The sequence below is a fragment of the Coffea eugenioides genome, chromosome 2, assembly GCF_003713205.1.
Source record: "Coffea eugenioides isolate CCC68of chromosome 2, Ceug_1.0, whole genome shotgun sequence".
Lineage (NCBI taxonomy): Eukaryota > Viridiplantae > Streptophyta > Magnoliopsida > Gentianales > Rubiaceae > Coffea > Coffea eugenioides.
In genome coordinates, this window is record NC_040036.1 from 10,214,918 (window position 1) to 10,231,329 (window position 16,412).

General features: G+C 36.6%; 2 protein-coding genes across 2 annotated transcripts; both read right to left on the reverse strand.

Annotated features, from left to right (window-relative positions):
- Positions 1-369: 369 nt before the first annotated feature.
- LOC113760874 (uncharacterized protein ycf45) lies at positions 370-4,790 on the reverse strand. The gene is made up of 9 exons (XM_027303613.1): positions 4,047-4,790; positions 3,405-3,619; positions 2,931-3,081; positions 2,612-2,803; positions 2,180-2,342; positions 1,829-2,067; positions 1,375-1,551; positions 1,130-1,291; positions 370-931 (listed from the first exon to the last, which is right to left on the reverse strand). The coding sequence occupies exons 1-9, from the start codon at positions 4,542-4,544 to the stop codon at positions 689-691; spliced, it is 2,040 nt and encodes a 679-aa protein (XP_027159414.1). The 5' UTR covers positions 4,545-4,790; the 3' UTR covers positions 370-688.
- A 1,648-nt stretch (positions 4,791-6,438) lies between these two features.
- Positions 6,439-11,463, reverse strand: LOC113760460 (ACT domain-containing protein ACR10-like). The gene is made up of 6 exons (XM_027303040.1): positions 10,896-11,463; positions 10,026-10,250; positions 9,490-9,595; positions 7,455-7,770; positions 6,990-7,265; positions 6,439-6,877 (listed from the first exon to the last, which is right to left on the reverse strand). The coding sequence occupies exons 1-6, from the start codon at positions 11,047-11,049 to the stop codon at positions 6,740-6,742; spliced, it is 1,215 nt and encodes a 404-aa protein (XP_027158841.1). The 5' UTR covers positions 11,050-11,463; the 3' UTR covers positions 6,439-6,739.
- Positions 11,464-16,412: the final 4,949 nt, after the last annotated feature.

The following is a 16,412-nucleotide window of genomic DNA, read 5'->3' on the forward strand; positions in this document are numbered from 1 at the left end:
GGAGAAATTATGGGAGGTTAATGGTCAGTTGAAAAAAGTTGCATAAGGATACCAACGAAAATAAAACTTTATAGTGCATAGGTATCCGCATTGCATACAAAGTTGGTAACAATAATGAATCTTAAATTCCCAGTTACTTTTTTCAGAAAATAGTAGTGATCAACCCCATATTCCTCAAAAAAAGATCATATAGATTTTAGGGATTTTATCGAGTTAAAGATCTCAGCTTGGAAATAAATGCCTGATCAAGGAGTCCAACTTTAGGTATGAATGGCAAACTGCAAACGTACAATTGATAAAGATAATAAGCATAGGCAAGGAGCCGTTTTTTGTGAGAAAGAATTGCAGTATTTATTAATAGGCTGGAACTGAAACATGGTTTTAATTTAGTTGCAACACAACGATGCCCAGATACAAAAGAAAGTGGTTACTCTAATGAAGCCTATTTGTGATGCTTTTGAGAATATCTTTCTGTTTTAGATGATTAAGATTTCTGTACAAAGTACAGATTACACTTACAAGAAAAAAGAATGCGCTGTTGGAAGTTACAGGGCAGATCATACATAATTTACATTTGAGTTGAGCAGGGATATTTATCAACCGGGGTTGAAATTTGTTGCATCTCCACAAGCATTAGATTATTCAGGCAAAAGCGGGAGGCGAGCAACACTAGTAGCTCCACCACTTGTTAAAGAATTGTATCCTTCGGTGAACTTGAACCAAATCTGGAAAATTTATTAGAAGTTTTCTTAGTTAACCTTTGAGGAAGGATTTGCAACCTCAGGTTTGACTCCGTGCCGGATTTCTCAGCAGCCAACTGATAACTCTTCACGAGCTCTAGTTGTCGAGCAACTATTTCAGAGCGCCTCGGAAGAAGTTCTACAGGCTCGCCACCTGGTATCACAATGTATTCAATTGCAAGTCGAGCCTCCTGTAAGGAATGAAACAAACGCAGGTCAAGTATACCAAATAACAAGCAAACAAGCAAAACAAAACAACACTTGTCCAAATACATTGATTGCAATGCAACCAAAAGCAAACACAAATTCAAATACATCCTGTTATATGTCAGGGAATTATCATCTGGACAAAGTATATAAACCAGTAGAAATAAGTTAAGTTGGTGCACCTCCAAGGCATCAATCTCCTCCAATGATGGTTTTCGTTTAGGAGCATCATCTTCGACTTCAATGTCAAGAGTGTCCTTCACTAGCTGCTTTGTGGAAGAGCCTAAGTAATCCATTCCAAGGATCATACGGATTGCCTTTACCATTTGAGCCATTGTATTTGACTACATAATCCCACAAAAGCAGATGAACAACTGTACATACGTACAGGTATATTTTGCTTTAAAAACAAGTGTATTTAAGTTACCTTAATAACAAATATAGGTAAATGGTGGAACTTTGCTATCCCACGGATCCAAGGATTCTGCTTCATTTCAAAACTAGAAGCAAGAATACAATCTGCAGCACCTACGTCATCAGTCACATCTATTTCATCATCAAGCCCCATGACAGCTGTTACCTGTGTCAGATCAGCTTCCTGGATCTAGATACACATAAAAAGAGATTAACAAAAGTTGTCTAGCCCCAAGATGCTCTCTTAGTTATAGAATGCAATACTAGTGAAATATGTGTACATACTGGAATTCCAATGAAACATGTAAACCAATTGATTTTGTGTCGATTAATAGCATGACACAAAAACCTTTATGGAATGAAATACTAAAAATTTTTTCTTGTGCCTTTTTTGCTGCCTATCTTAATAAAATCATTTGAAACTGAAATATGAAAGGACCAAGAGGATTGAAGACTGCAACATTTACCTTGAAAGTATACACACAGACAGGAGAACTCCTCTGGTTAAGATACCTATCATTATTCAATTTACTGGATTTGCGATAATAATCCACACCTTCATCATCAGACTCTGTTCCAACCTTTTCACTTTGACTATTAACCAGCTTAGAGTCTTGTACAGGATCCTTTTGGGTACTTAAAGAAGATTTTAGAGAACTACTAGCTTCATCATCTACGCGTCGGAGTTCAAACAGAGGAGATTTTCCTACAGCCCACAAGAAATTCTGATCAAGATGAGGTACTAATAACAGATCACAGGCTTCAGATATACTGGTTATACTAAAGTTTCAGGCATTCTGATGAGAAGCTCAGATTACCTGCAAGTATGGCATCCACTGTTGCATCCAGTCTATGATGGACACAGCACTCAGTTCTTGATATCATCTCTACTGCACATGTGAATGTAGGGGGTCCTTTCCTCTCGAGAATTGTTTTCTGCACTTTCCTTTTCCTTGCCTCCTCATCACCAAGAGTAACGCTCTATCATCCAATTAATGAATAGAAACCATCAAGTGGTCAATAAAGGTATGTCTAAGATATTCTAGACGCTTCGCAATTTCTTACAAATTACATCCTTTATTTTGATTACCAAATGAATAACCAGATAAAATAAGCATGCAAGAACTACAAAAACAAAATGCAAAGGAGACCAATTACACAAAAGAGAATGGCTTAACATCAATGTCATATACACACATAAATGGATACTGGTGGATGAAAATTCACAAGGCAAAAAGGGTCCATTGTACCTCAATGCCACCAACAAGGATCTGCAGTGATGGGTTCTTTATTATACTCTCTATGGTCACTCCATGTGCAGTTGCAACAAGCTGAACTCCCCTCTGGGCAATTGTACTGGCAGCCAACGCTTCAAGCTCCGTTCCAATTTCATCAATGATAATGGTTTGTGGCATATGATTTTCTACTGCCTCAATCATCACCTGCTTGTTATCAGATGAGCGAAAAGAGTCAGGTGAAAGGATTGAAACATACCCATCATGCACAAGACAGAAAGCAGAGGACGGGATCCAAATGAAAAAGTGAACCATAGGATTGAGCTCAACGTACATTATGTTGCATGTGAACGTTTGGGACTTGCATCCTTCTAGCACGACCTATTCCAGCATGAGGAACATCTCCATCGCCACCTATCTCATTTGATGTATCGACAATAACAACACGTTTGTTCTGGTCGTCAGCCAGCATCCTTGCTATTTCCCTGCAGAAGCATAGGCTCGTAACTGCCAATGTGAAACAGCTAAAGAGTAACTCATTGGTAAATAACTACGTTGGCAAAGAGTGTGGGCCTTTTCTCTCCTTTTGCACAATGGGCTTGGAGAAATGAACAGATTAATTTATATCCTTTCTCAATTTGTACTTTCTACATAAGTTCACAGAAAGGTGAAAACTATGGAGGTACTGCAGTTTAGTTCTGAAGGTGGATGAAGACATGGAGACGTTCAAAAGCAAAGGCACTTCCAACATTGATCTGTCATTTAGATGATCGTCATTAACTTCAAGGAGGACATAAACGACGTATACCTGATCAAAGTTGTTTTACCAACTCCAGGGGGCCCTATAACCAAGATGGAACCTCCTTCTTCAACCAAGTCACGAATGATTTCAGCACTTCCAGACACAGCCCGACCTACCCGGCATGTAAGACCAATAATTTGCATTTTACGATTGCGAATGGCACTTATACGATGTAGAGAATGATTGATACCCGACCGGTTGTCATCAGAAAAATCACCTACCTAGATAAATAAGGTAGTTTAACGCTGAAAGCTTAGTTACTCAAAAGATGTATACTTACTGACCATCAGCATAGAAAAGTATATTGCAAAGGCAAAGTTGCCGATGTGTCCATAAAGTGCAAATGCATGGTTAACGAACGATGAGCAGATTTCTGTGTGGCAAATTGAACATAAATAAGTTTTTTCCTTAATTAGGGAAACGTCTGACTGATCAACGTTCTTTCTTTAATCCACGAAGAAAGCTGAGTCTAAAAGTCTCAATCACAATAGTTGATCTACCCCACAGTTACGATAAAGTATTCAAGTGTACTATAAAGCCTTATGTGGAACATATTGACTTAGTGAGTTAATTTTAGTAAGGATAGTAACATATTAATTAAGTGAGCTAAATTCAATTAGTTCCATAATCAAGACCTATAAAAACAACCTTTGAAATAGCATGGCCAAGATCTTCAAGCTTCACGGGTTGTTCCGAGATCACCCAATCACCAGAGGGAAACCGAGCAAGAGGTTTTCGACCCAAATCCATAACAACCTCAATCAATTGCCCAATCTCCTGATGCCTAAACAGCTCATTCCTCATCCTCAAGGGCACCAGCTGAAGGAACAAGTCCAAATCCGAAACCACCTCGTCCCGAGAAGTCGAAGTAGAGGCCGAACTTAACGAAACTGACGACAACCCATTTCCGGAACTGGATCGGTCCCGCGGCCTCCGAATTTCCGGTGACCGAATCGAGGTCCCCGGCGCAGTAGACGATGAGATTTTGCCGCGTCCCCGACGGGTTCGACGAAATGCCTTGGAGAAAGTAGAAGCAGCTAGAGTGGAGCTACGGATGTAAGCAAAGGTTGAAATGGGTATCTGATTAGCCGACTGCCATGAGCTGTGGATGTCAATCAGCTCAAAATGTGAATTCAGAGCTTTCATTCTCTCTTCTACAGTTCTTTCCCACTGAAACACGCACAACCCACACTAAGCTGTATATGCTGTTGTTTTAATATGAAAAAAAGGTTCTCACTTTTTTGTTTGGTATAGTGAAATTTAGATTGGTGATTTTGAAGTGGGAAAGAAGGAGATCTCATTGGAGGGAAGGGGATGAGGAAGATGATGAGATGGAGGGAAGATTCGTTGGGATCTCCTATGGTATAGGAGGGAAAGTGGGTTCCACTGAAGAGAAATACTACCTACAACTACAGCTAGTAGTTAACGAACAGAAGATTGTTAACGACCGTTGAAACTGACCACATACGCCTAACCACGTGGACGGAAAGGCTGCTTCGGACCGCACGTTCTACTCTGGTTGGCTACATGGCTTGGCGTGCCTGCTGGAACTGTTTGGAAGAAATTGTTGGAAACAATTTAGAAATGCTTCAGAAGTACTTATTTACTTGAAGAAAACAAATCTTAAACTGGAGAGTGACTGGTTCATTTAACCATGAAAAGGTTATGAATGATGCATGATGTTTTCATTTAACCATGACTGGGTATATTACGTTAGGAAGCTGATAGTGATATATTATTGGGGCATTTTGTTTGCTATACAGCAAATCTTAGGGCTGCAGAGATATTCACCGCTGATCTTTCCCTTGAAGAAAATGGCAATCAGGACTCTCTCAAGTCTCTGAATGTTCTCCGAGTTTAGGAGTACTGCTGTGTTCTGGGATTCATTAGTCTCTGATGAGACTCTGAACACTTTTCTTCCATTTCCCTGACCCAGTTCTGCGACATCATGGCTGGAGTGTAATTAAAAAAATGATCTTATGTATATTCATTTGTATGCCTAAAAATGTAGGATCTGACCTGAATTATATATATATATATATTTTATAAAAAAAAAGCGAAATCTAATCCAATCTATATTTATATTTGTCACTAAAAAGGTGAGACCTGATTTTTTTTTTTTTTGTGTGTGCATAAAAAGTGATTGCATGTGTGACTGATTTAGAGTAAAAAGTGGTTGAAAACCTAGGTTAGGATTAAATTTTACCAACTTTATTTTATAAGGGACATAAAGTTATTATTTTAAATATGAATGGCAAGAAAATTTATTTGGCAAAATACAAGGGATGTTTTGAACTATTTTTCTTTTAATTATATTCCTAGTTTTAAATTGATAAGTCAAGAGATGAGTTACATTTTATTTTTCTTAAATGAGCTTAAACTCTACTTAGTACTTACTTTGTTGCATTATAGAAATTGATGCCTTTATTAAAAAATTTAATGCATTTAAACCAAAATTTATGTCTAACGGCATATTGCCATGCTTGGATGAATCCCATATATGCTAAATTTAAATTTCAAATACCCCCTCCGTCCCACTTTGAGGGTATTTTAGAAAAATAGTTACCTAAATTGATTGTTCCAACAAAGTTAACTACTTTTTATTAAACTGTGTGAAAAAAGAACCAGGACTATCAAAGTGGAACGGAGGGAGTATAAAATTCACATATATGCCTGTCATAAATGTCGAAAACATTATGATTGTAATTTGCAATACTCCACAAACATGGTCAGCATAAAATTTGTTTTTCACAACTTCATTGGAGTAAATTAATATTACTATTTCCATCTGTTAATCCGATTTACTTTCTCTGTACATCAGCTCAGTTAGATCATAAATGGTCATTACTCGTTAGTAGTAGGACCACCTTTCTATATCGAAGCAGACACTACTGAGATATTCTGTAGTATCCCTTTAATGCATGAGATTTTGACAGCCAAATATCTAAATCGCCTTTCGTTCAATTTGGCCAGGGATGTTCCCAGATAGCCCCACCACTCAAATCAAGAACCAATATATACAGACATTTGAGAGAAAAAATAAATACTAAGAAAACACAAGTAGAAAGTTTTTTAGAGAAACCATTTTTTGAAAACTAAACTTAATTGCTCAAAGATGGAGCACATGAGGCTGGTTATAGTCTTATTAGAGCTGCTTGAGCCCCTTTTACTTCTTTGAGCAACTTGCCTAATATTGCCTGTAATTAACTCCTAATATTGCTTTACATTTACATTTACAATGAATCGCTGCAAGGAGTGGAATGATTTAAACAGAAATACAAAAGGGTAAAGATTTTGGACTGCTGTACACAAAGAAAGCGTGGAAATTGTTGCTGACCAACTCATTCCCATCCCATCAGCTTCTTTCGGACACATTCTCTAATTTCATTCCTTGGCAAAGAGAAGCCATCGCATTCATCAAGTAAGATTCTGTATACTTCCCACTCACGATCATGAATCCTGTGTCTTCCTATCTCCACCTACAATGAGTTGTGGGAACAGAGTATAGACCAAATGGTAATGCAAAGGAAACTTTACTTAAGGCCCAAGATGAGAGATCAAATGAAAACCATCAAAACAAAAATGTAGTACCGAAAATATGCTTATATTCATGTTCTTGAGGGCTAGCGTTATATCATAGAAAACAAGAGGACGGCCTCTTCCAGATAACTCAACAGGATTAGCTACCAGCAGCTCAGTATCAGGGCCGCGGCTTATGACATCCACCCTAAGCGGGTGAACAAGTTCCATTCGCAGTCGGGAGCACAGAGCATTCTGTTTGTTGGGATCAATTATCTGCTTCCCATCCGCTTGCGTTATAAATAATTCCACCTCACAGTTCTTTACAAAGAATCTTCCATAAGCGATCTGACATTCATAAAAATCAGTTCTTTACGTGGTATGGAACCTAAAGTTCCAGGCTCAATAAGTAACTTAAAAGTTCCCCTAACTTTACTCTTCTTTAGTCCTCTCAAGGATTCTAACTTAAAAGTTCCTTGTAGTGGAAAATCACAAATGCAAAAGATGGTATTCCAGGATGGAAAGCAAAAAATATACCTGGATATTATAATCTTTTAAGGTCCTCATTATATCATAAATGAGGCCTTTGTGAACTTGACATAAGACTTTAACAAGTGTGTGGGAGGGCCTGAGGCTGTTGTCCACCTCAATAGAAACAGAACTGGAGGCAAGAACTCCTAGCATTTCCAGTCTGAACATATCTTCAGTGACTGAAGATGGAAGAAATGATTGTGAATATGCAGTAACCTCAGGAATGGCTAGTTCAATTTCACAATTCAGCATGGCATCCCCCAAGACAGCTTTCAAATGATCAATTGCTTCTTCCTGTCTCTTTTTAGTGTGGAGAAGTTCCCTGATGTTAAAGAGAAGACAACTACTTTTAATAATGCATATAAAATAGTACTAAGTTAGAAATGTTGAAGTGTGATCTCCTCTCCTCATTGCTCATGCATACAAGCAGGCTCACAAGAGAACATGGCATTACAGGAACATATGCAATGTACATGCGTACACTAAGAACCCATGATGCACGTGCCAACAGAGAAGCAGATACACTCAGTACACCCATTTGGATACAGAGTTCCATGTTGCATAATAAATGGAATTATAAAATGAGAATAACAGACTGAAGGTAGGCAGGTGGAAGGTGGCAATATACCTTACCTTTTCAAATGTAGACGTAAAAGAAAATATTACCAATCCTAATTCCACCTGTGCAAGAAACAAATCAAACTGAAATCTACCTAAGCTTTTGGTGAGATCTGATTTCTCCATTTATGTATCCTTGTTAGTTACATAATTTCATGTCAAGGTGTTCAGTATCTTAATTTCAATATGGCTTTGGGGTTTTCCCGCAGTCATTCAAGGAGCAGTGACAATTCCACTTCTACTAATTCAGTTGGATATTGCATCTAATTTTCATCTTCTTGCTATTCTCATAACATTAGTTGAGATGTATAGTAACATAGGGAAACTGATGTGCACAACTTGCAATTGGACAAGTTTTTCTGATGTAAAATTGATATCAGCAAATAGCAGCAGAACTGTTTTGTCCTTCACGGCTAGGAATTTTGGCAGAATGCACCAACATGACTTGAACGTGTATATAAACCCAAAAGAGCCTTAAGGAATTACATGGGACTCCTTCAGATAGAGCAAGACAATGCGATTTAGCATTGCATTAAAAATACTATAAGTTCCAAATAGCAATCAGTGGATATATCATACTTCAGATGTTGGATTAAATTATGACACGCAACATCACTTATTAGATGCTGTCTAATATTTTCCAATAGATTGAGCAATACTATACAACTACAAGTTCATTATATCAATGCATTTATCAGTCAACAGCCATCAAATGAAAGTGCATAACTTCAGTTAAAGATTGATATGTGCGGGCAAGACAATAACTGCAGTTCAGAACCAGCAGGGATAAAAAAAATTCCTTATTTTACTTCGTTTTGTCCCTTGAGTTTGCAATTGCTTTTACTGTATCAGTTCATAACTTACATCTCACGATGGCACTGTAGGTAATCCATCAAGCAGAAAATGCTTATATGGAATTTCTTTTAACTTCGCTAACAATTTCAGTGACTAAAATAGAACAGAAAAATTGAAACAAATTTTGGGATATTTAAGGACTTTGAGAGCCAGCAGAGCAGTATACAGTTAATCAGTTTTACAAAAGACAAAAAGTATTCCAAGAAGCATTATTGTCATTTTCTGTTCAAATAGTAATGCTGATATTCATTCTTATAACTGAAGAATACTGCATAAGTTAGCCACTTGTCTAATACTTAATCATTCCTCCATGGCCTGCAAATTGCACACCATGTTCCACGTGCTGCATTTCCTCAATAAGACAAATTTGAACTTCTCACTTTGACTATGGCCCAGAAAAGAGAACGCTGCGGAATATACAATATGCCTAATCACTACTTTACATTGGTACAAAAGCTTAGATGTGTTATGTTGTCTATTTTATTGGCAAAAGGATCAAAGACAAAACGCAGAAAGCAGTAGAAAATGCCAAAGCGCGTACACTTAAAATATGCCAGAAGAGAACAACCTGGTGTCCGTTACAAAGAAGAGATCCATGACTCCTCCATCTGGCGCAGTGGATACCTTCACTCTTTTGATTGTGAGTTCTAATTCACAAAGGACCTGAGTTACATCTGCATAGGTGAATCCAAGAACCTCGGTAATTTTTGAGACAACGTAAAATCCGTCATTACCAACTATCAGTAAGGAATAGCTGGAGTGAATCTACTAAGCAAGCAACAAAATCTTTTCCCCAGACAGCGAGCTTTTTACTACCGTCACCATGAGAACAAGTATGACGTCTATTTAGTGATACCAAATGTACGGCAATAGGACATTATACTCTATGAGGGTTAAAATATTGAAAATTTCAAAACCCCCCATGCATAAACAATTTTCAGGTCAAAATAGACCAGATTTTCCCAAATCTCAAGAAGATAACTACGAAGGAGAAGAAACAAGAAAAGCAAGCAGATCAAGGAGATTGGATAATACCTATGTTCTACTTCAGAAGATACTATATGCAGATACATGTATGTTAAGTTTGTAAAATACAAGGTTTACCATGCAAGAGTCCTTTCCGGTCATAGGAACACCAAAACTTGAGAAGGAATATATCTGGAGGCCTGGGCTGTTGAAACTCTGGTCTGTAATAGTAAATTCCTGATGCTGCAGGTGTACATGTTGGACACACCTCTTGAAGCCTCGTCTTCAACAAACTCCACCTGGTCGTTGGCTTCCCAACTACCCAGAAAACTAAGTAACACCATTTACCATCTGTTTGAACATCTGTTTCAGCCCAAAAAGAATTAATAAACAAAACTTTAAGAGTTGAAAATTCCCAGTTTTGCTTAGAATACTGAATCTAGGTAAATTAACCATATCAGAATATTGCTTTTTCATTATGTACACTAAACCTCAAAATGAAAAAGTACCACTAAACAAAGATTTAAGAATCGGCATGACCCATCTTAGCTTTCACTAAACGTCTCATGTTTCACCAACTTGCTAATAGTAAAAATAGCAGTATATCAAAAGATTTGAACCCTTAACAGTAACTACGTTTGCCATGAAGCCAAGGTACCTTCACTGGAACTACATCAGAACAGTATCAAACGAAAAAAGAAGGAAAAAAGTTCAAGACTTTACCATAATCTACATGCCTTCCGGCAACAAGTTGAAATGTTTTAAAGGATTCTTTAAAATAAGAAGCAAATTTCAACAAAATTTCCAAAAAACACAATGGCCGATCATTCTTTACCCTAATATGTTGCCTTCTGAAACCTTAAATAAAAAGGCTGAATATTTTGGAAAAGAAAAATAATAAAGTTTAAAATAATCACAACCATTCTTTCATTTCTACACAAATCATCAAAATTCACAAAAAAAAAATGCAGTATGATACAGATTAAGGAACACAAGAAACTGTTGTACCTCCTCTGGCAATGCTAAGGCCAAAGAGCAAGATTACCCTACAAAGATCACAGCCAAGACCAGTCTTGTCTGGACAATTCACAGTGATTTCTGTGTGATCAACTGCGCTCTCCGCTTCCTTAATCAAAACCGCATCTTCATATATTACCCCCATTTCTCCAACTTCTTTAACAGTGGCGTAGCTTACTTTCCCTTTGAACTCTGTTTCATTGACCTAATTGTTAGAATGAAGCAAGGGAGGAATGACTACAGAGGATGGTCCACAGTAAAACAGAGCCCAAAAATGAAGAAAAGGAAGAAGGGGTACAAGTGTGAAAACACAAAAACAGATAAAGAGTGTAGTTTGGCCTTTATGTTCTTTCTCTGATTCTCTCCAACTAATGTCTAAATTGAGGAGGAGTCGGGATTGGGGGCTGCCATCCAGAAAAGTGGGACTCCAACAAATATAGGACTTTTTTCCCATTTTCTTCTTTTCTTTTCATTTCTGCTTTTTTGGTTTCTCCGTAGCTAGCTTTGCTGGACGCCGTTTATTTTTGGGAGCTTATTTGACGGGAAAACCGGAAAGGGAAAGAAAGCTAGACAAGATTGCTTGTTTTGAAAGTGGTAAAGCGATGGAGAAGAAAGAAAATGGAAATTTTTTGATAAGTCACTCGGACAAATACCGTTAAATAAAACTACTGTTTCCCTAAAATATGGGTGAAAAAATGAAAGACAGTTGAAGTAAGCTTTATAAAATTTTTTAAGATATCACTTTTATCCTAAATGTCTATTAAACAAAATTTTATTGATATGTGTATTCAATATCATTTTATTTTTTTTTATAAACTATCAAACAACATCAAAATTAATCCGTTCTCTTCTTTTCTTTTCTTTTCTTTTCTTTCATAACCTTTCTCTTCTTTTCTTTTCGATCCTAAACTCTCAAACTAAGTAGCCATATATCTTCATTGATAATTCAGTCAACAATTTGTTACGTGGTTTATCTTTTATATATATATATATATATATATATTGCAATGTAAGACATATATAGAGAGAGAGAGAGAGAAGGGGGGTATATATAGAATGTTTAAAATCTAACTTAAGTGATAGAAATATTGTTCAAGTAAATGTCGACGTGTTAACATGTTCATCTTGTCTTGGCATAAGCAACATGAGCCCTCACTATTCTACCGGATAAATTAACAAGTCGAGGCATCTCGTGTCTCTGTCCACCTAAAAGGCTAAAAACATGAAGGGAAGGTAGCAATAAAGTCACAAGTCTAGACACTAGTTTTTTTTCGGAAATGATAACTATTATATATCCTGATATATCCTACACTAGGGGAGAGAAGACGGACCTAAGGAGATCCGGAGATAATTCGGAGGAACTGAACCACCACAAAAAAATAATTTGGAGGGAACTGAATCACCACCGAACCAGACGCGTGCACTACGCATCCGTCCGAATTTTTTGAATTTAAGCCACTCTTAAATGTGACATTTGATGGGAGGCAAAATTTGAACTTTTGCCATCCACTCCACCAAGCTTTAATGGCTAATGGCTTGGTGGTTACAAGTCTAGACAGTAGTGTCCCATCAATTTTCTTGCACAAATTGTAGTTGTAGCTTGTTAGTATGTGTTTTAACAGATAAAATTAACAAATCGGGCGTCTTATGCGGGCGTCTGTACGGGCTAAAATGGCTAAAACGGGAACACAAGGAAGGAAGGTAGCAAGTTCACGTGTCGACTAGGCTCTACAGTTTATAAAGAAACGTCGTGGTTTGCGATTGGCTGTTCAATGAGGATATTTTCCTTCTTTTGGGAAGTGGATACCATCATGTACAGAGGGCATTCGGACATTTCAATCAAAAGTGACACTAAGTGCACACCTCCATATACCTTTTACTAGTAGTGTGCTCTTGACTTGATTTGATTCGTATATTACACAATTTAAGAAAAATTAGTTAAGTTTGTTGAAAGAGTAAATTTAATTTATTATTTTCTTAAAATATTGTTACATTAATATTAGGAGTGTGACTAATCGTTATATTTTTACACTGATTACAACAATAATACTGACTGAGGTTGCACTATTCAAGACTAAGTAATAATGTACAATAAACAAGGGTATTTTAGAGGAATTTAAAGCTAATTATATTTTTTAATTGAAATTTTGATTATAATTTAAAATAAAAAAAATAAAACTATCAAAATAAGACAAAGAGGGTGAAAGTTATCAATAGTACAGTTAGTACTAAAAGTCATATTGGTGTGAATTTAGAATGTAGGGGTATGAATTTAGCTCATCCCCCGGATCAAGGAATTCAAATGATTTGACTAGTTCATTGCACCGACAAACATAGCACTAAAAAGGATCAGATTTTCTTTTTTGTGTATGGCAAAACTGGTGGAAAAGTAGTGTGCTGGTAACCATACAAGTCTCCACCAAAGTGTTGAAGTTTTTTTTTGGGGAACTCTTGAAGGTTTCTACTGTTCCTAATTGGATGTTGACACTTATGCAAGTAAAGGTACCCTAATATTTACATAACATCCTTTCTCGACTTACTTATCGAAAAAGGGAAGTAACATTTGCTGAACTTTCTTTATCAATTGTCTGCTAACAATGAACTGGATAATATGATGGATAGCTACAAAATACCGGGGGTGTGAAAATTATGGCACTCGCTGAACAATTGAGTGAGATTTAAGGCCATTGAGAGGGAAGGATAAAGTCGCTCGTGGCAGTTCGGTTGGTCTTAGCAAGTCTCCTTAGGAGCTGATGTCCAGTGCGCGCAAGGGTTCGAGTCCCGTGGTTAACGTGTTCGGAGGATGGGGTCTCTCCTCCCGGGTCGAAGTGGGAATAGTTGGGCCCCGTAAGAATTGATCCGGACACCTACTCCTTTAGCAAAACAAAAAAAAAAAAGAAAGAGGGAAGGATAAAACTTGGTTCATGCATAAGAGGTTCAGATGTATTTAACATTTTTTTTATTGGGGTGTCCCGGACAGTTTCAAGTTTTTTTTTTCTTTTTTGGTAAAAATACAACCAAATCGAGAAAGTACCTAATGTAAAGATAACAATAAATGTAAGTGCGATATAAATTGGAAGGTATTTTCTAACGGGCACCTTACATATTTAATATTCATCTGACCTATTATGTATATACGCATATTAATAATTATTGCATTTTCTAGCATTTGTATATTTTTCTATTTAATTTGACCTATCTTTTCTTATATTTATTTTATCTTTCTAATTAATGTTATAATTTCAAAATTATAACATTTGAAATATATCTGGACGACGTGTTGGGCACTCGGTTGATAAATCCAAATTGGAATTATGAACGCCAAAGCGCAACTCGTGCATAGGTATTTTGTATGATTGTGATTTCAATTGCTTTCCTTTCCACATGCGCCGCAGCATCAACATTTTAGCAGCAAGTTGCGCACGAGTGCGTATTAGCTCAAAGTGTGAAAAGGAAGCAACTAACTGGAGTCGTTTGACCTTTGCCAGATCTTAAGAAATGCCTAAAAATGTCTTGTCCGTGTCCACACGACACGGACGGATAGGAGTCCAGAGAGATTGGATGACTAAACTTTGGAATGTATTGCCTCGGTGGAACGTTGGCACTAGAACTAATTTGGAAGAGTTTTTGAGTTTGGGATAATTCCAAAAACCTTTCCTTAGACTTTTAATAATATCACTTAACATTCTTAAAGTTTAAAAAATATCACTTGTCTCTCTTATTAATTTTTAAATTTTTGTAATGTTCTCAACCTAATTCAAATTATATGATTAAAACATTATGTTTAAAAAAGAGAAAATTATACTATGTAGCTTTTGAACCTAAAAATTAGAAAAGATAATGGAATAAAAGAAGGTTATGGTAAACAATTATTTTTTCTTATCAAAGTATTGAGTTGGAGGAAAAAATCGCAAGGACGAAATGTAGTAGTTTGCCTTCTCATATTACCCCGTGATATTACTAGCATTAACGGGTTTATCTCTCTATTTATCATAACTTAATGCTTTGTTTGGGTTGTTATTTTTCGAAATTTTTGTAGAAAATTTATTATGATGATCTGATATATATATATATATATATGAGATAAAAAAGTGATTGAGAAGCATATTTACAAAAAACATAAAAAAAAATTTCTTAAAAAAATTGCAATCCAAACACTACCTTAGATAACTCATTTATAATGTATGAACCCCATTAACAAATATCTTTAGAAATTGAGTGCATGGCTAATATCAAACACATGAAAATTTTGTATATGCAATTGATTTTCTTTTGAATTTTCTGAAATGCTAAGTTATTTAAATTAATGAAATACTTCACGCAAAAAAAAAAAATTCCACTAAGAGATGACGATATTCCGTTTTACCCAAATGGAATATTCTATGCCTAAAAAATTACTGGAGGTAGCTGTGACAACTCATAGATTGACGAAATGTTGGTTTTACCAACTTTACTGACCACATAACTTGACACCCCAGGTTAGTAGCACGTGGAACTTTGCTATTTGCTTGGATTGCACGTGTTTAGACTTTTTCGTATCAATCCCCGCGAGTCTTTTCTAATGTAGACCTCCGCTCCATCTCTTTTCATGTACACTGCTACCATTTGATTCGAATATTTTACTCCGTTACGCTGCATTTTAATGCAAGTTTTGTCCAACGTCCATCGACCAACTTACCATTTACCAACTTCCAACTACTGAGGGATGCTGTGAATTCTTTGGCATCGTTGAAGAACACCAAAATTAAGCCCAAATTCTCTATTTACTGTTGCCATGTCGGAGAAGATGACCAAATTAAGGGTTCACTTGGTGGGGAGTAAAATATTCTTTTCGGAAAATGTCTTCCATGGGAAATATTTGATATATTATGGGTCGAATAAATATTTGATCGCACGAAAGAATTTTACCCAACTCCGCTATTGTGGTGATAGGCCTACTTTGTTAAATCTAAGTAACATTTTATGTAAAATGTGACATAATAGTTTTTCCAAGCCTATAAAAGTGGAACTGGTGTCCAGATGCTCAAGTTGGTGAGGGAAAGGAATGCATAGCTAAGCCAGCCCAAATCCAATTGCCCAATTATTTTGTGCAGTGGGCTCTTTGTTTATGTCGGACTCCTCAAAGCTTGCGGTTTTGGGCTCAAATGGGAAAAAAAAAGAAAAAGAAAAAGGAACTAGTCTTTATACGTTTCGTTTAAATCTATATGATCTTCGGACCAAGTGGCGAAGTTGCAGTTGGAATGTTGGATACGTGGAGGACGCAAAGGAGCTGAGGCTTTTGCACGTGTCGTCATGGAGGGAGAAGAAGCTTGCATGCAGCGTTACACATAGGAATACCGAAATTATCCCTAACCATTTTTCATGCATTCTTCTTCTTGTTTGTTCCTTTTCTTCCTCGTACAAAATCCTCAACTTTCTTTTTTCCGTCGGTTTTTACAAACAAATGAAACTTCTTCATTCCTAGTTTGCACCATAAACTTATGGAATGAAAATCCACCTTTTTCCTAT